The 19,066-nt window shown below is 41.7% G+C and overlaps 5 protein-coding genes across 9 annotated transcripts; 3 read left to right on the top strand and 2 right to left on the bottom strand.

Moving 5' to 3' along the window:
* Positions 1–2,938: 2,938 nt before the first annotated feature.
* LOC108566611 (nicotinamide riboside kinase 1) lies at positions 2,939–3,619 on the top strand. Its single transcript, XM_017926596.1, has one exon. The coding sequence runs from the start codon at positions 3,057–3,059 to the stop codon at positions 3,600–3,602; it is 546 nt and encodes a 181-aa protein (XP_017782085.1). The 5' UTR covers positions 2,939–3,056; the 3' UTR covers positions 3,603–3,619.
* A 24-nt stretch (positions 3,620–3,643) lies between these two features.
* LOC108566607 (polypeptide N-acetylgalactosaminyltransferase 5) lies at positions 3,644–12,053 on the bottom strand. Of its 2 annotated transcripts, none has more exons than XM_017926588.1 (9): positions 11,387–12,053; positions 11,074–11,310; positions 7,866–8,032; positions 7,493–7,811; positions 7,256–7,433; positions 6,813–6,993; positions 5,351–5,490; positions 5,045–5,278; positions 3,644–4,977 (listed from the first exon to the last, which is right to left on the bottom strand). In XM_017926588.1, exons 1-9 carry the CDS (start codon positions 11,629–11,631, stop codon positions 4,807–4,809), a joined length of 1,872 nt encoding a protein of 623 aa, XP_017782077.1. In that variant the 5' UTR covers positions 11,632–12,053; the 3' UTR covers positions 3,644–4,806. The 2 variants fall into 2 exon arrangements, with proteins under 2 accessions (XP_017782077.1, XP_017782076.1); XM_017926587.1 differs by lacking the exon at positions 6,813–6,993 and adding an exon at positions 5,919–6,099.
* Positions 12,054–12,832: 779 nt separating this feature from the next.
* On the top strand, positions 12,833–14,151 carry LOC108566610 (26S proteasome non-ATPase regulatory subunit 14). Its single transcript, XM_017926595.1, has 4 exons — positions 12,833–12,932; positions 12,993–13,185; positions 13,252–13,558; positions 13,619–14,151. Exons 2-4 carry the CDS (start codon positions 13,008–13,010, stop codon positions 14,067–14,069), a joined length of 936 nt encoding a protein of 311 aa, XP_017782084.1. The 5' UTR covers positions 12,833–12,932; positions 12,993–13,007; the 3' UTR covers positions 14,070–14,151.
* On the bottom strand, positions 14,116–16,249 carry LOC108566608 (uncharacterized protein DDB_G0287625-like). Of its 4 annotated transcripts, none has more exons than XM_017926589.1 (11): positions 16,168–16,249; positions 15,733–15,913; positions 15,588–15,666; positions 15,423–15,527; positions 15,243–15,362; positions 15,078–15,182; positions 14,898–15,017; positions 14,733–14,837; positions 14,565–14,672; positions 14,369–14,516; positions 14,116–14,316 (listed from the first exon to the last, which is right to left on the bottom strand). In XM_017926589.1, exons 2-11 carry the CDS (start codon positions 15,887–15,889, stop codon positions 14,200–14,202), a joined length of 1,164 nt encoding a protein of 387 aa, XP_017782078.1. In that variant the 5' UTR covers positions 15,890–15,913; positions 16,168–16,249; the 3' UTR covers positions 14,116–14,199. The 4 variants fall into 4 exon arrangements, with proteins under 4 accessions (XP_017782078.1, XP_017782079.1, XP_017782081.1 ...); XM_017926590.1 differs by having other exon boundaries at positions 14,369–14,513; positions 15,733–16,090; positions 16,168–16,191; XM_017926592.1 differs by lacking the exons at positions 14,733–14,837; positions 14,898–15,017 and having other exon boundaries at positions 15,733–16,090; positions 16,168–16,191.
* A 13-nt stretch (positions 16,250–16,262) lies between these two features.
* Positions 16,263–18,346, top strand: LOC108566609 (serine/arginine repetitive matrix protein 1-like). The gene is made up of 6 exons (XM_017926593.1): positions 16,263–16,537; positions 17,077–17,164; positions 17,242–17,370; positions 17,445–17,687; positions 17,749–18,004; positions 18,057–18,346. The coding sequence occupies exons 1-6, from the start codon at positions 16,387–16,389 to the stop codon at positions 18,306–18,308; spliced, it is 1,119 nt and encodes a 372-aa protein (XP_017782082.1). The 5' UTR covers positions 16,263–16,386; the 3' UTR covers positions 18,309–18,346.
* Positions 18,347–19,066: the final 720 nt, after the last annotated feature.

Below are 19,066 nucleotides of genomic sequence, written 5' to 3'. Positions count from 1 at the left end.
TACTTGCGCAAAATCGAGCTGAAGACGTAGTGAGATCGCATTTCGTTGGGCTCGATGTAACCACCGCCGAGGATGTTTCCATCGTCGTAAATCATGACGTCCTTCACGCTTCCAGCCGGTCGATACGCGAACGATTCGAAACGCGTCTCACCTTCCAATTTCACCTGCCTATGAAGACTGTACACTTGCAACGTATTGCCGATCGTCCGATTCAGATCCACACTCAATTTCTTCTTCGTCTGCTTCCACATGGGAAACCAGCGGCGGAACCGCATCCCGGTGGCCCGCCTTACTTCAGCATCAGCATCAACTGCACACGGATTGGCTGCTGCTGCTGAAAAAGAAATAAGAAAAAGTATTAGAGAATGATCCGCTGATACAGTACAATCACTTACATTACCGTCAACGGTTCTCTCTTCGAGCAACTTGCGAATGTCCAGCTCGATGGGAAATGTGAGACTTCTGCAAGGCGGAGCATCACCGCCTCGTGATCTGATGGGCAACGGAAGACGAGACCTGGTGAACGGCCTCTTCTTCGTCAACGCGTGATAGGAGGTGTTCGTCTCGACTGTAGCGGACGGTATAATGACCTGCAGAGATACCGAATTCATCTCCTTATTGGAAACGATGCTGAGCGTCGAGTTGGTGCTTTTGAGGAATCTGGACGTCGTCTCATCCAAGAAATCCAAGAACGGATCGCCGACAGCTTTGGAGGCGATCGCCACCTCGCAGATTGGCGAAACTGTATCGCTCGAATTCCATTTGGATCTGGTCTTCCTTTTCGATAAGGTGGATTCTAGCGCGCTCGTCTCGTCGCTGAAATCGATCGCCTCCTCCTCCAAATTGATTACGTCTGCGGCAACGTCCTTGATGGCATCCAGATTGGAAATCGACTGCAGCTTCTTCCTCTTCGGGATCCTGCTCCTCCTGCGTGTCCCCTCGTTGCTCGTCTCCGAAGAGACCGAAGGTTCCCGCAATTTCAGCACTCCGCAGCATTCGTCTCTCGAAGACGCCGAATCGCTGATGGCCTGGATCCCTTCGAAACGTAGCTTCTTTTTGCGAACTTTCAGACGCGGAATTCGCGACAACTTCTTCTCCACCCAGGTGATGTCCGTGTTCGTCGCCTTAGTGATGTTCGCCGTCTCAGTTAAAGCCATGAAACAGTAAGGATCGCACGTGGGGAAACTGCAGAAGTCGTCGACGAAGCTCTTCAGCTTTACCGTTTTCGCTTCGGCCGCTTTCGGATCGTAATCGCCGAGCATGCGAGGATAACTCTCTTGGCTTCCGCAGATCCAACTGGTGTTTCGCACCAGCGAATGGCTACTGGCTGTGGTCGCATCCATGATCATCTTCACCGATTCTATGGAATAACTGGTCGCGACGATCGCTTTGGGTCTGAACGGTGGAATCTCCAGGGAGCCCAGATCGGAAAGTTTGATGCTGGGTTTCGGCTTCTCCTCGTATGGGATCAACTCGCACGTGTAAAGACAATCGTCATCTTGTATGGCCAGTATCGAGGATTTCCTCTCCAGCTTAGTCCTCTTGAATCCGGCCAACGTCTTCAGCGAATCCCTGATGCGTTCCTTCTTATTCGCCTTGGGCTTTTGCGCGTCGCCCTCTCCGCCTTCGCCTCTCTTCTTTCTCTTGTGCTTCTTCGATCCACTCTCCACCTCTTTCTTTAAACACTCCACGTCCTCGACGCTATCGCTCTTGGTGATCTTGGCCAACTTCTCCGCCTTTCGCGATTTGCTCTCGCTCTTCTTCGCTCTCCTCGAGCTTCTCTTATCATCACCCAAGATATCGGAGATGATGCACTGCAGGATCGAGGGCCGTCTCTCCCGCAAATCCTCTCGCGACATCGCAGCCTCCGCTCCTTTACCCTTTTTATTAATTTTCTTCTTCGAAGAAGTCGATTTCTTTCTATTCTTATGCACCGACCCCGACGATGACACCTTCGGTACGAGATCTTTCCGTTTCGCGGACGTCTTTCGTGCAACTTCCTGCACCTCCGAAGTCGAAGAACTGCAAATCGGTGGACAAACGTTGTTCCTCTGCCTCGAACTGGCCAACGTTAAACTATCGACGTCGTTCGAAGTGGCGCCGCTCGTCGTCAGCGTCGACGCGCTGCTGCACGACCGATTCACCACGAACTTCTTCTTCGTCACCTTCGGATTGAACGTGTCCATCTTTTGCGGATTGAAGACAGCGTACGTCTCCTCCACGATGGTGCTCATCTGTCCCTGCACTCGCATCTTCGAGGCTCGCTGCTGCAGCTTCGGAAATCTCGGCGTGATTCCATCGTTCTGCAAAATTACGTCAATGTTAATATTGAGTTTGAATTTCAATCAGTCAGTCAATCGCACTCACCCGTCCCAATTTAGACCAGCAGATGGTGGCGCGAGCTTTCGGTCCCAAAGGTCTCTCCTCGTCCACCTCTTCTTTTTTCGGTTTCATTTGTTTTCCTTCTTTTTCTTTCTACGCTACGAATTTAGCTCGCATCACATTATCAATCGACGTCTTCGGAATTCGGATGACCGAAGGCCATCAATGCGAGAGGAAACGAGTTCCGCCCGTTGCGCAAAATTAACACGAAATCATTTGACACGAGGAAAGTGAAATTGCCTAAATGTTTTCCCCATCCCTAAAGTCATTCAAACCACCACAGCCAACGCATTCAGAATTAAACAAATTTCAAATTTAGACAGTTTCAATAAATATTATATGCAACATATGTTACATAAAGAAAATGTACATCAAATAACTTTTTGACCCAAATAGAGACTTCCAGAATAATTGGAGAAATTTTAAAATATGTTATTTCACTTTAAAAGGAAACCCTAAAAGGAATTATTTCTTATTGGAGAGTTTGTTGCATAATACAAAAAGTTTTAAGATGAAGAAATATGCAACCAATCGCACGATTATTAAAGAGATCTCGTCGTTTTCTCTCTGCAATTCATCCAGCATGCGCACCCGTTTGTGTATATTGACTAACGAATGTTTCGTAACACGTGTTCTTGGTTCGTGATCGATCGTGTCTGAAGTGGAAACAGAAGATGCCAGCAAAGAAACTGCTGGTCGTCGGGATAAGCGGGGTGACGTGCGGTGGGAAGAGCACCCTCGCCAGGAACCTGCAGGAGAAATACCCGGATGCCACAGTCATCTCGCAGGACGACTACTTCTTGGACGTGATGGATCCGAGGCACACGTGGATAGAGGAACTCGATCACATCAACTTCGACATCCTCTCCAGTCTGGACATGGAGAGAATGCTGAGTGATGCGAAGGAGCTGATGGAACTGACAACAGGTATTTTGATCATCGAAGGCTTCAGCATATTCAACTGCAGACACATCGAGGAGCTCTGCAATTTGAAGTACTTTTTCAAGTTGAAGAAGGAGGTGTGTCGTGAGAGGAGGAGCCGAAGGGAGTACGACCCGCCCGACTGCCCGGGCTACTTCGACAGGTGCGTCTGGCCGGAACACATCGAGCAGCTGAAGGAGGTGGAGCGAACGGTCGAGGGCGTGACCTACTTCGAGAACGTCGAAAGCGATCACGCCTTGGAGGCGGTGCTTAAAGACGTGCGGAGAGAATCCGAATAAATACTCATAAAAATTCAAATAAGAAAAGAAACCGTCTGCTCTCTGTCTCGTTCACTGTTTCCGTTTTATTTCAGTTTATTTACATGATATATTCTCCTTACGTTCTAATATACTTTTTTTTTTAAATCGAATTTGTTTAAGCTATGGATTGCACCACCACCTAGCCTATTTTTACGTATACAAAAGAAATCAATCATTATTTTGTCCGGTGTTGTTCAGGTCATGTTACAATAAAATATATATATATATAGAAAAAAACACGATGTTCGATGCCGATATGTCACTAGTCTCTCTCTTCTTACATGTATAACATATGTATGGAAAAGGAGGAGGAGGCGGGTGGTAGAGAGAGAAATGTTCATTATAATCGATGATGATGACGATGATAACAAGAATTCATGCGAAGATCATTCATGATTGTCCGTTCGTCCGTCCGTCTCGTGCGGCAGCAATAATCAAAATTATGCCAATAACATTATACAAATATATAAACCTATTTACATGAGCAAAACAATAAATTAGGGCACTTTGAAAGTTTTACCGAACACTTACACCTAACAACAACCCAACAGTATATTGCTTGGAATAACTTTCATTTCAGTTTTGCACCAGATATTGTATATTGATATGGTTTTCTCTCTTTTCTTTAAATATCATAAATACTCTTAAAATGTAAATTTAAAAAAAAAGGATGAAGAAAAGATAAACAAGCAGCAGTATTACACTTTACCTGTTTCGTTTCGTTCATTTCAATTATAACAATAATAATAATAGTAGTAGTAGTAGAGCACTTTACGACTCCGCCCAAGGAATGAAATAGGCCACTCCTACATCGCGCACAAAATTAACAATTACCTTGTATTTACATTTATAAAAAAAAATGGCAATTACTCATCACTCTCACTCTGTTGTTGTTTCTTTTCAAGTCCTTAATATTACGTATGTATGTATATATATATATAGTGTGTAAAAGGGATATACAACAATATAATCACTAATACTTTTGGAATGGTCGATGCGGGAATTGATTGGAAAAAATTAAGAAGACGATTCGTTGGAGATTCAAAAGAGAAAGTAATATAAAATTAGAATGTTGCGTGTCGGATGTTCTTGTTTGTGTGTGAGTGTGTAAAAAAAGAAGAGAGGAACAACCTTCTTTGTCCATTCTTTCTTTTAGTCTCGAGAGCGCGCACGCACTTCGAAATTACCGCCGATCCTCCTTGTAGTTGTGCGCCTGCCATTTGAACTCGCTGCTCATTATCCACTTTTGACCCGCGCTCTCGAACTTGCAGGGCCTCAGCAGTGGCAAATTCATATCAGCCGAATCCGGCTTCTGCAAGCACTGACCGGTGTTGACGTGCTTTATCGTTTTATCCTACAACAAAAGGAAGTAACAGTTAGTTAGATCGACGTGCAACGACGACTATGCGTGACATCAATACCTCATCGTCGTAGACCCAAGCCTGGTTACCGCCCATCCCGTGGCAACGCACCAATTTGATTGGTCCGTTCTTGCGACTGGCATCCAGGCAATTGTCGTCGGCCATGATCTGTTGCCTCTTCGTGTACGCAAACACCTGGTTACCGCCCAGGTTGTGACAGTACGTCATGCCCAGATTCTCGCCGGCCTTGCGACCCATCGTGTCCAAGCAAGTCGTCGTCTCCTCGTTCCTAATCTGAAAAAGACAATAAACAAAAAAAACGTGAGAACAATTCCTAGAACCTTTTCTAAAATGCATCGTTATTACATCACCCAAGTAGTAGTAATCCAAAGGCATCTGCGATTCCGGATACACATGCTCCAGGTACCATCTGAAGGTCTTGCACTGCAATTTGTCGCGCAAGTTTTTGCGCGCGGTCACATCACCGACGGGCACGCTCCTCGCACCTAAATGAACACACAAACTCGGTGTACACACAAGTAGTCGTAGCGACGCGAATAGAACTAAAGCGAGCACTCGCAATTGCAATAATTCAAAATGAAACGTGCTTCAAAGATGTCGAAAAAAATTGAAGTAGAATGCAATAGAAGTAATGACAAACTGTGCTTCTCGAATCATTGCAAATTATCGGGCGGGAGGGGGAACAGGGTACGCAAACACGTGTAACAAACAAAATAAAATGATATAAAAAAAAGCTAAAAGAGAGACAGAGAGAAACACAAATGTTCTATGTATACAAATGACCATGCACAAAAGAGAAGCGGATCGAAAAATAAAAGAGGCCATGCAAACGACAAAAAGAAGAAAACACACGCACGCACGCAGCGGAAGTTGCCGATTAGTGCATATGGCAAATCTGTGTCAGCTTAGTAACCTGGGTTAATGTTATAGTAGAAGTCCTTCCATTGGTCGAGCCAGACCTCGGCGAGGCGGGCGTTGTTATGGTTGACGATGCGACTGGTTCCTCCGGGGAACGAATACGGCGTCGATTTTCGGAACACGTGACCAACATGTGAACAGGTCGCGATTTCCAGCGTCCCCCCGCACATCCACACCTTCATTTTACACGTTTTTTGTTTGTTTGTTTGTTTTCGCAAATGTTAGATGTATATGTGAGATGAAAGAAATCATGCAGTTAGCACAGTCGCAACAAATTTACACACATCAATAATAATAATAAAGAAAACAATATTAATAATTATATAGTTAACAGCAGTGAGTTCTTCTTCCTTGATGAAATGTAAGGAACGTTGGAAATTCAATGGATATTGTAGGAATAGTGTGTGGGGGGATTAGGGTTAAGAACCACTGGTGTAAAGAGAGAATAATTGGCAGAGCTTTCTCATGTAATTAGTCGCCGCCCATGCTCTTTGCTCGCAGTCAAACGTTTTAGCTCCGCCCACTAAGTTACCGTTAATAGTCAAATGCTTGTTGTTAGTGACATGAAAGAGCTCCGCCAATTCATCGATTCATACATATAAATAAACAAGCGATTAGTATCCAATTAATTAAAACAAACGCGAATACCACAAGTCGAGTCGAGATTAATTAATTTACAAAGATTATTCTGTGTTAAGCGGAGGAGTTAATCGTGTTTTTTCTTTCTATCTTTTCATTATGATTGACGTATTTGCCCCGCGCGCCTCGACCAAATTCAATCAAGTATGTTGCGTCCCCTTTTCGTTTCGCTTTAAATCTATCTAGCTATAACTATGATGTTGGTTCGACCTGGTGATTTGTCTTTTTTTTGTTGTTGTTTTGTTCAAACCTGGGTTCATGGCGTAGTAGAAGTCTTTCCATTCGTCCATCCAGACTTCGGCGACACGCGCCGCATTGTGCAGAACGATCTTGGACACGCCGCCGGGGAACGTGTAAGGGGATTTGTCCCTGAACACGTGCCCCACGTGCGAGCACGGGATTATCTCCAGGATGCCGCCGCACTGCCAGATCTATACGCACACCGCGACCGTACGTAGTAGCAGAATGAGACAGTGAGAAGGGAGGTAGAAAAGCGCCGCGAAACGCGAGAATTGGAACAGAAAAATAAGTTATTAATAAATATATATCTCATTACGACAAATCGCTTCATTATTTATAAACAATGACTGCTGTATTTTTTGTCCCATCTCCATTTTGGAGAGGAAACGTGGAAGAAATCGAGGGAGTTCGATGGAGAAAGATATAATAAACGGAAAGCAAAGTCAACATTACCCTGAAACTCATCTCGAGGTTTTCTCCGCCCCAGATGTCCATGCCCTCGTCGTAAGAGCCGATCTCGTAGAAGTAGTCGCGATCTATGGCGAAGAGACCTCCGGCCATCGTAGGCGTTCTCAAGGGGGCGGTCCTATCTCCGCCACGCCTGTCCATCTCCCTCTGTGGTACGCGATACCTGGAATCGAACGAACAATCAAGTACTTTTATTTCAATGATTACGAAGAAGTGTTGTACCATCTAAAATTCAACTTCCAATTGAATCCGCCCCAGGTCATGTCCGAGGCGGAAATGTACTCGAACGTCTCGTCGGAGATGACGTCGATGATCGGACAGACGACAGTTTTGCGATCTTCCACGATTCGCGCCAGTAACGGTTCCAACCATCCTTCCGTGCATTCGCAGTGGGCGTCCAGGAATGTTATCACTTGACCCTTCACGTGCTTGGCGCCCAGCAGACGCGCCCTTATCAGACCGGAACGCTTTTCAGTGCGGAACACGTGAACGGGTACAGGAAGCGTCTTCACGTACTCTTCCAATTTCCTGCCCAAGTGATCTGAGAAAACGAACAAACGGGTTCAAATCAATTCAATTCAAATATTCTTCTCACCTCTTTCGCTGGCATCGTCGACGAGGATAATCTCCTTCAGCAGTGGCCTCGGAGACCGATTGATGGCGCTCCAGACGGTTCGCAGCAGCGTCGTCCAAGCCTCATTGTGGAACACTATAACTATGGAAGTGGTTGGCAGCAGTTGAGCGTACTTCTTGTCCTTGCATCTGCAAATTACAAGAATTGAAACCAAGTTAATACACATAGGAGAAACTTTCCACACCTGCTGTTATTCTCTAATTATATTTGTTAATTAAATCATTACCTCTAGAAGTAGAAATTAGCTTATTTATTAACCAAAGTTTCTATTCCATCATATAAAGTTCATTTGGTTGTCTAAATAACAATAATTTTGTATTTTATCAATAGATTCCAATAATATATTATTGAGTGATTGCGTGCAATAAACATTAAGGAATTAGTCTTATCATATAAAGCAATAATCCTAAGACAAAGCAAAACTTGGATTCATAATACATACAGAGACAACAACAATAAAACAATGCGACCGATAAACGAAGCGTTCAAGACATTTCGAAAAATAGCATGAATTAGGATTAGATAACAAACGACGCACATTTCTTTGGTTACCAATAGTATTGCCTTAGCAACAACGCAAATTCTTTATGCAAATGCGCGCACTAATCATAAAATATAAATAAACCATTGTCGTCGTCGTCGAAAATTCTATTTTTTTTTTCTTTCCTCCTCATTATTATTACTATTCTCTCTCTTATTGTTGTTCCACCTCGCCACGAAACGATTCACGACTTAATCCGTGGCATTATGCGACCCGGATGAGGCAAGAACCGACGCAGCGTTCGCGTAATTTCGGCGTTTGGCAAGAGAATCGCAGAAGGGGGCGTGTCGCGATCCGGCGACGCCCCCAAACGAACTAACAACGTTATTTGTCGCGGTCGTCGGAGTGTGGAAGAATTCGAAGAAATCGCGTGTGCAGCAATAATCGGTCAAATAGAAACAGTATCGCGAGAGGACACAACAATGCGATTCCATCGGATGAATATTGAAGCGGTTTTGTGTTTCCTTCGGATCGATTGAATAATTCAAGGTCCCCGGGTTACAATTTATAGGAAATTGCGATGCCAAGGACGACTTCGTACGAAACACTTAAATTTGATGTCTGCACAACAGGAATATGTTTGAACTGGCGTTGAAAATCACAATCTCATGTTTATCTAATGGTTTGGAGCGAGACGAATGAAATACAAAAAGGTTTACATAGAAAATTGAAGAAGTAATTGTAGATGTACGATCGACCGAAAAGCGAAAACACCTTGAGTCTGAAGGAGCGCGAATTCAATGTGAGAAGTATGTGGAACGAGGATCGCATACATTTCAACTGATCTAAGAACGCAAGGATTCGGTCATGAGCGTTTACTTTTTGTTTATGTAATTATACGCAAACACAAGAATCCCAACTATCAATGTTAATTGCATCTTTCGGAATTCGCCGCAACCAACGTCCGCGTGCAACGATAATCTTAGCAAAAGATGCAAAACAAATTTAATTCTTCCAAAGTAAGATAAAGCTTGAATTGTGAAAACCGAAAATTCGTTATTTGCTTTTCTAGACGCATACCACGCGAAAACCCTTAAGACAATCGACGACTACGAGCATGGAATACTACGATGATGATGATGGTGTTGATGACACGTCAAGGTCTAATAGATGCAATCTTATTGCAAAGGCGAAGGGGGCGCTCGGGCGAGAAGCTTATGTATGTCTGTGTATGTGTGTGTCCTTTGACGAGAGAGGCTATTTTCGAACTTTCACTTGACATTTTCATAAGACCGTCGCCTATCTCTCTCTCTCTCTCGCACCCGCAACGCGACGCCACGTAAATAATGGAAAACACAAGACAGACAGAGAGAGAAGGACTCGAAGAGACGTTAATTATTTTCAATTCATCAAATACCTCATTAGGCCACAATACCCCCCCCGCCGCCGCACGCACATGCATTCACGACACACTCGTAAAGCCAAATGCGGACACCAAATTAAACTACAATTAGATTCCACTTATTACAGCACTGCATCGACCTGGCTGACGCTCTTTCTTTGCAAAATCAACGGGTGACACATAACAAAGTGTAATTAGTCTTCAACTAGATCTTAATTTCACACAATATTGTACTGATAATTACCCTAAAACAAAATTGATCTACTTTTCTAACGTGCTAATTACGCGTGTAAACATCAATGATAGTTGTTGCCATGGGAGACGCCAATCAAGAGCACGAGCGTTGCATTACAGACATACTTAATAGACAACATCGAAATAAATGCTTTCTTTGTAACATCCTCAAATCACTACTCCTCGTCTTAATTGATTATTATTAACAACACGATCTCTCTTCTGCATATCTCCAAATAATAATAATATTAAAAACAAGATTGGTTGCCACGGGTGACGTAAATCATAAGTCCCCGGCATTACCGACTTACTTACTTAATACCGCCAATAAATAAAAAAAAAAGACAATTGCGATAAAATAAATTAAACAATAATACGGCTTATCTCTAAAAGCGCGATTTTAAACTTATTAAAGTTCGATTATAAACAATTCTTTGAATCGGCCGAACGATAACACAAAATGCTATTAATGCCAATTTTCAAATTGATTTGCAGATAACTCGATTCCAAAACACAACTATTGGGCCAAATAAAGTAGATAATGTTTACGAGGAAATCGATTCGCGTTTGAGCCAAGAAAACGCTCAAGCCGAATTCTTATCTGAAGCCAAAAAGGATTAAGAGTCGCGCTCAAAGTCCGTCGCAAAAAAAAAACATAATAAGAATTTCGAATTTTGACCGCGTACCGGTTTAGGAATACACTTAGAAACTGATTAGTGTACCTGGAAAAGGTAATTCTAATCTACGAATATTTGAAAGACCATTATGGAAATGTCTAGATAATATTAAGTAGTAGATAAAGGAAACGCAAGTAAATCGTTACTTAAGACAAGCAGGAAAGTAATAATTTGAACTGTTGCATTATGGAATCATGAAATTTGATTCATATATAAATATTTCATTATTTAGCAATTAAATAGAGCAAGTGCACATATTGTTAATTATAGATATTGTATGAATGGCCTTTGGCAATTAGTTGTAAGGAATTAACATTCCTCTGATGGGTGTATCTCATTTAGACTGAATGAAAAACGAAATAAAGAGAAACTCACCCTTCCAATCTGACATCAGCAAGGGATCTATTCAGGGAGATCATGTCACTGGCCAGCAAGTTGAACTGATTCAGCTTGAACTTCTCCTTCATCAGGGCCTGCTTCTCAGGTGGGATAACAACAGGTTTACCATGCTCTCCTGGCAAGCTGCCCTTGGGTATCACAGTCGGCGCAGGTCTCCACCTCTTCAACTCAGACTTTTTGTATTTACTGCTCATCCCATCAAACTTATCCAAGCTGAAACAAGGGTTTCGTGAATCAATGAAAAGAAAAATGTATATACAGTATAAGTATGCTGCCGAGTGTTGCTCACCTTTGATTGTCTGGCTCCTTGTCGAAGCGGTTCTGCTCCTCGTTGGCATCATTGAAGTCATAATCCTTGCCTCTCTTCTGCATGCTGGCCTGAGGCAATTCCACATTGTACTCCCCATCTCTTTTGCAGTTGCTTCCGATGCAGTCTGAATAGAAGTTGAGTATGAAGACGACGAGCAGGAACCAGACGAGCGACGTGAGCAGGATCACTCTGCACGTGTGGATCCTCAGTTTGCTGTGCAACATCCTGCTATCTCGCAGGAAACAACAGCACAACGTCCGACAACAATAACAACAACAACAACACCCAATTAACGAAATAAACAACGCAGCGTTGATGGATAAGAGGAGAAACAGGTGAAAGCAGTGCAGTTGGCAGTGGATCGTAGCTGGGGCTGCTCTGGCTCTATGTGTGTTTGGTGCGTGGGCGCAGACGATGTATCAGTCCAATTGCATATTTTCCCCGATCGTCGCTGTTACATTTTCACCGCCGCAAAAACACGAAGACACGGGTGCAGGTGCGTTGGCTTTATTACACGTCGCAGCAACCGACCGAGTCTCTCCGTCACTACTCGGAAGATACACAATGAACAGTAATAAACTGTCACCCAGCGGCGCGCACACACACACACGTCAGAAAACGAACTGAAGTTAACGGCGAGACACGCGACGCCGTCTTCCGAGACAAACTGAACTTGAACTTGAATGTAAACCAATAGGAATCGGTGAACCAATAGGAATCAGTGAACGCTCGAACGCGATCCCGGCAAACTTCACCGCAATGTTCCGAAATTGTTCGCTACTGCAACAAAAATAAAATAGAAATAATTACAGTTAGATTTTCGTGTTACCTACTGAACTCGTTATTGTTATTATTATGATGCGTTGCACGGTGCGGTTAAAACATGCAACGCATTAAAATGAATCAAAGTAGCAAACACCGCACACCGAAAACATAATTAAAAACTTGGAACCAACTTAAAGAAAAAAATATTTAAATCCACAGGTGATTTGAACGAATTGGACCGTTTTAATAATCAAATGAATATTTTCCAATTCGATCCCATTGAAAATATAAATTTCCAATTCAAATCGAATTGGATCATATTTAAAGTAAATTTAAACTATATTAACAATTGAATTGAACCATTCGATTTATATCAATTATAAAGTAATAACGTAAACCAATTGGACTAATAAACAATCTGCTTAAATGAATGTATCAACTAGCGTCATCTGTGGATTACTAGAAGAGATGTTTTAAATTATTTTCGTAATTGGATCAAATGGTTCAATTATTAAATTCATGTAATAATGAAATGTTAATAGATAATCGTTAATGTACTTTGCATTAAGATTTTCCAACAGGAATATGTAAAATTATGTAAACTTACGGGTTGTTGTAAACCATCTGGCGGTTCACTGTCCAATCAAATTGACGTTTGCTGCTTCATTGTTTCGTTGAGCAATCCATGATTTTGCAGTTTCGTGTTTTGACGTAGGGGTCTGTCGTTGTTTTCTTTCTGCCCAGTGTTAAGTTTCACATCGTGAGCATTAAACGGAATTTTCGTGGTTGTTAAAATTAACGTTCTTTTCCGGAATTGCAGAGTTTTCGAGACGCTATGGACAGACTATTGCGTTTAGGTGGCGGTATGCCGGGGCTCTCGCAAGCCCCGCCACCATCCGACGCTCCCGTCGTCGATACCGCCGAACAGGTGTACATCTCATCTCTGGCACTGCTGAAGATGCTCAAACACGGCAGAGCTGGTGTACCTATGGAAGTCATGGGTTTGATGCTGGGTAATTAGAATTGCGAGTGAGATTCGAGTAAACATAACCTAAATTATGACTGGTCATTGTGTGCAGGTGAATTCGTGGATGATTACACCGTACGTGTGATAGATGTTTTCGCGATGCCGCAGACTGGAACTGGAGTCAGCGTGGAGGCAGTGGATCCAGTTTTCCAAGCGAAAATGTTGGACATGCTAAGACAGACCGGAAGACCCGAGATGGTGGTGGGCTGGTACCATTCCCATCCCGGATTCGGATGTTGGTTGTCCGGTGTGGACATCAACACCCAGCAATCTTTCGAAGCTTTGTCCGAGCGCGCTGTCGCCGTCGTCGTCGACCCCATCCAATCTGTGAAAGGCAAAGTCGTAATCGATGCATTCAGGTAAACTCATTTCAATTGCATCTCACCTCATAGCTTGATTCGTTCGTTTTTTTCTCGCAGGTTAATCAATCCGAACATGATGGTTTTGGGTCAGGAGCCCAGACAGACCACCTCCAACTTGGGACATCTGCAGAAGCCGTCCGTGCAGGCGCTCATCCACGGCCTGAACAGGCACTACTATTCGATCAGTATCAATTACAGGAAAAACGAGCTCGAGCAGAAGATGCTGCTGAATCTGCACAAAAAGTCGTGGATGGACGGTCTCACGCTCGCAAATTACACCGAAAATTGCTCTGTGAACGAGAGGACAGTTTCGGATATGTTGGATCTGGCGAAGAACTATAACAAGGCGTTGGAGGAGGAGGAGAAGATGACGCCAGAGCAGCTGGCAATCAAGAATGTGGGAAAGCAGGATCCGAAGAGGCATTTAGAGGAGAAGGTCGACGTGCTGATGACCAACAACATCGTGCAATGTCTGGGAGCTATGCTGGACACCATGGTCTTCAAATAATCCATAACATATATTTTCCGTTCTGTTTCTTTCAGAATCCTTTTTTTATATTTACATGCCTTAATTAAGTTAAATTAAAATCATTTCTCTCATCGTAGTTTTTTTCTTCTTCGCTTCTTCCTAACTGTCATTACATTGAAGACTCGTCTTGCGGTGGCAGCTGTACAGCGACGTATTGGATGTTCGGCATCATCATTTGATCGTAAGATATGTTGTACATGTATTCCGGTGATGGAAATTCGCCGTACTAAAACAATAGAATTGAGTATTTAAAGTAGATTAAAGTGTATTAAACATACTGTTGGTTTGTAATATCCTGTATATTGAGCTTTCGGTATGTACTCTTGTGGTGGAGATGTCCTTGTGTACGTTTCGTAATTATTTGGTGGCGTTCGAGATCGTCTCCTCTGATACCTCGTATTAGGATTGTAATCGTTGCGGCTTCTACAATTAATCAGATTTATATCAAATTTTATTTACAACTGCATCAATTACCTTCTATCTTGCGAACGAGACTTGCTCCTAACCCGCCTTCTATTACGTCTTCTCGATTTGTGCTGACCTCTCGGAGAAGAACTTTTTTCTCTACTCTCTGAACGATCTCTAAATAAACACAAACATTCTTAATCCAATCAATGTAACAACATATACAATAAAACGAACCTCTTTGAACGTCGATTATTCGATTTCCTTGATCTGCTCACACATTCAGAATCCAAAGATGGAGCACGATTATAGAAGCTCGGAAATATCTGACTAGACTTTTGACTAATTACAAAGCACAATAATAATTTGCTGTCTTTATATAGGGGGTTAATAAACACATACCCGAGTACTATGTCATCTTGATTATTCGATTCCCTTGATCTGACCCGCCTACTATTACGTCTTCTCGATTTGTGCCGACCTCTCGGAGAAGAACTTTTTTCTCTACTCTCTGAACGATCTCTAAATAAACACAAACATTCTTAATGCAATCAACGTAACAACATATACATTAAAACGAACCTCTTTGAACGTCGATTATTCGATTCCCTTGATCTGCTCACACATTCAGAATCCAAAGATGGAGCACGATTATAGAAGCTCGGAAATATCTCACTAGACTTTTGTCTAATTACAAAGCACAATAATTTTTAGCTGTCTTTATATACAGGGTTAATAAACACATACCCGAGTACTATGTCATCTTGATTATTCGATTCCCTTGATCTGACCTGTCTACTATTATGTCTTCTCGATTTGTGCCGACCTCTCGGAGAAGAACTTTTTTCTCTACTCTCTGAACGATCTCTAAATAAACACACACATTCTTAATGCAATCATCGTAACAACATACACAATAAAACGAACCTCTTTGATCGTCGATTATTCGATTCCCTTGATCTGCTCACACATTCAGAATCCAAAGATGGAGCACGATTATAGAAGCTCGGAAATATCTCACTGGACTTTTGTCTAATTACAAAGCACAATAATTATTTGCTGTCTTTATATAGGGGCTTAATAAACACATACCCGAGTACTATGTCATCTTCCAATTTAACAGTGTTCTCCTTGATATCACACCTGGAGAACATTGGCAATCGATTTGTAGCTATAAAAATGTTATTGTTCGTAATATTATTATGATAACGAGTGTTTGAATAATAAATCAACTTACAGCAGAAATTGATATTCAATGATTCTGGTTCGAGCAGATCCCGTTTGATAATTGTCGCAATTGTCTGGTTGGAGGAATCATTTGTTTGCAAATCGCTACGTTTAATTGCAATTTTAATCGACTTCAGCAACCTCGCGTCGAATTCAATATTTTCCATATTCGCCTGTGTTCAAATCGAGTCCTACTTTTTAAATTAGAAATGTGCAGCACAAGATAAAGAAGTAAAAAGTGCGACAAATGCATGTGCATAATAGTAAACAAAAATTTGATTTGACCGCTAAGTGCAAAAGGGTGCAAACAGGTGAAGCGCTGCCAACTTCAACAATTTTTCTTCTTCCCTTGTAAAATCGACTACTTTCTAAAAATCATCAAATTCCAGACAAGCAAAAAACAGTAAAGCTAATTTTGGATGTAGATTTGATATAATTAACATACCGAAATGCGTACGCTGAGTTGCATATCTCCAAAGAAGAAATTGATGCGTTGATGACAGTGGTCAACTTTTGTTTGGTAGCACTGCTCTTTGCATTCTGACTCTGAAACACAGAAATACAATACATTATTTTTAGGTTACTTTGATAATTTTAAAGAGATCATAGGATTCTGGTGTTTTCGGTTTGTTTTGCAGTGCAGTGTGGGGTCGGCGGCGTCACGATGGAAGATACGGTTGTTTTCGACGAGAAATTGCTCAAGTCAATAAAGGTCGCGATAAAACGGGGCGACTTTCAGCAAAATCAGTCCACGAAGGACTCTCCGCTCAAACGGGATCTACTCGATCCCGAATCATTAAAAATTCATATCAACGGTAAATTCATGTTTTCTTCTCATCATTATATCAAAAAAAAAAAAAAAAAGAATTATCTTTTGAATGGTATTGTTAACACATATCAAAAAAAAAAAGAAGAAAAATCTCCATAGAGATAAACAAATAAATTGTTTTTAAATACATTCTTTTCATAACAGATATAACTAGCAATGTACAGGAATTCCTTCGAAGACTTGAGTGTTAGAAGAAAGAAGAAAGAAGATTTAAGAACATTCAATTATGTAAGTTTATACTACGCTTTACATTTCAACCAGTATATAGTAATTAAAATATTGAGTCAATCAATTATCTATCATGCATGCATGCTGCTTTTGATAAAACGTCAATTTCAATGTCATTATTTAGTTTATGAAAACGTTTATTGCTTATTTGTGTTTGATTAATGCAAAGAGATGGAAGAACAAACTGGGGAAGATAGAATCTAAGAAGACAGAAGAAATATATATTTTTTTGATTTCAAAAGGGTTTTCGAAAGTCAAGTCATTGCATTTAATGTCTTTAATAAAATGTTTTTATAGGTACGAACCGAGTGCCTGTCTTCTCCCGGGCCGATGTGAAGGCGAACGCTGTTAAATTGGAGACTGAAAGCTTGGACAGTGTTGACAGGCATGGATTACTAGCTTATTTCTGCAAAGAAGGAAAAAAATTTAATTAACATTTGTGTTTTGTTTTTTGTAAATTAGGCCGAAATCGAGTGCACTCTTTAAGGAGTACTACAATCATGCCCCACCTTCGCATCCGGGATGCTCGAAGGACAATGCTTATCCAAGCACGTCTCGGGAATACCAGAGCACGAGCAGTCGGCGTTACAGGTTCGATTTGTTTTTTTTTATTTGTGTTCAATGTTTTACAGAGTGGATTATTGGTATGTGGTGTTTGTATTTAGGGATCGTTCGAAGAGTAGCGAGATATCTGATTCTTCGAGAAGTCGCAGGGAGTCGCGGAGGTCGAATGAACGTAAATCGCGTAAGTACGATGGCGATGGACGAAGTAAGTCTCCCAAGTACTACAGGAGATCGTCTTCGCGATCCAGGGAACGCAGAAAGAGCAGGTCTCGGTCTCCTAGCGAGAAATATTATAAGGAATATGCGACGAGCAGGAGGAAATCGCAGTCACCTAACAGAAGAAGGTAGCAGTAATTAATGCTGTTATATTGAATGTATTCATGTTGTGTTTTCGATTACTTACAGAAGTCCCGACTACAAGTACAAGAAGAAGTACCCGAGAAGTCCCGAGAGGAGACGATCTCAAACGCCTTTGAGGCCCGGCGAGTACAGGCCACCGAAACACCACGAGAGATCTCCACCGACGCACAGAAGGAAATCTCCACCACTGAGGCCGGGAGAGTACAGACCGAAGAGGTACCATTCCCGGTCCCCGGAGAGATCTCGGAGTCCTGCTGTGAGACATCCGCGACCGGCACCGCACGGCTTTTACGAACCATTCGTATGTATTCGTAGCACTCTTAAAAATTGAATTGATTTGTGATCGTTTTAAGATTCCGCCACCGCCTCATATGATGCCGCGCTACATGCCGGACATGTTCAGATCGAACGGTCCGATCCTGATTCCACATATACAGTATATACCAGTGCCGCAGCCGATGATGCCACCCATACGGCATCACACACCAATACGACCACCGAGGATATATAATAATAGAACTATACCGATTCTAAATACTCAGGTTAAAAACGTGGCTCCGACGAAGACTGACGAAAAGAAGGAAGACAGTAAAGAAGAAGAGTAAAGTAAAATATATAAATGTATATATGTATTAAATAATTAGAAATAATCAATTTCATTTCAATCCTATAAATAAACCAACGTATGATAAATCTAACGGATAAAAACTAGATCCGTTACATTTTCTGTATAAAAAAACAGGTGCAACCTCGAGAAGGTAAATGCGTACGGTCTTGTATCAATTCAGAGGCTTTGTTTTGCGCTTGAATTGATACCTGGTTATCATCTTCGAAAGAAGATGATATACCTTGAATTAGCACCTGGACATGCGGCCACGTGGAAGCCGTTGCTCTCATTCACAGCAAATGAGAGCAAACGCGCGACCGTACACCCGGGAGGAATCAAAAAGAAAATAAGGAAAGTTTAGGATAGAAGGAAATGCTATGATCTAGGTACCTGAAAGGGAACGTAACGATTAGTGACATGACATACAATACAAAGAAATCAATCCTGAAACAGAAGAACAAACAAAGACATGACATACACCCGACCCGAAACATAAACGAAATATAAGTTTACACAATCTATAAGATCGTATTGAAAAATACGATACACATTTATAATCACAATAAAAATAAAATTGCATTACACATTGAACATCATTATAATATTTTACAGGAGAGGAATGAATAGAACGTCCATTTTCTCTCATCTTTTATTTTATTTATTTTTTTTTTTATTTTTTTAAGAATTTTATAATTCTTTTGTTTTATATATTTTTTTTATAATTCTTATTAAACCATATTTTATTTATTATTTTTT

The sequence above is a fragment of the Nicrophorus vespilloides genome, unplaced genomic scaffold (assembly GCF_001412225.1).
Source record: "Nicrophorus vespilloides isolate i.1.1-1 unplaced genomic scaffold, Nicve_v1.0, whole genome shotgun sequence".
NCBI classification, from domain to species: domain Eukaryota; kingdom Metazoa; phylum Arthropoda; class Insecta; order Coleoptera; family Silphidae; genus Nicrophorus; species Nicrophorus vespilloides.
The sequence above is the reverse complement of the archived record's forward strand: the minus strand, read 5'-3'. Positions and strand labels throughout refer to the sequence as shown.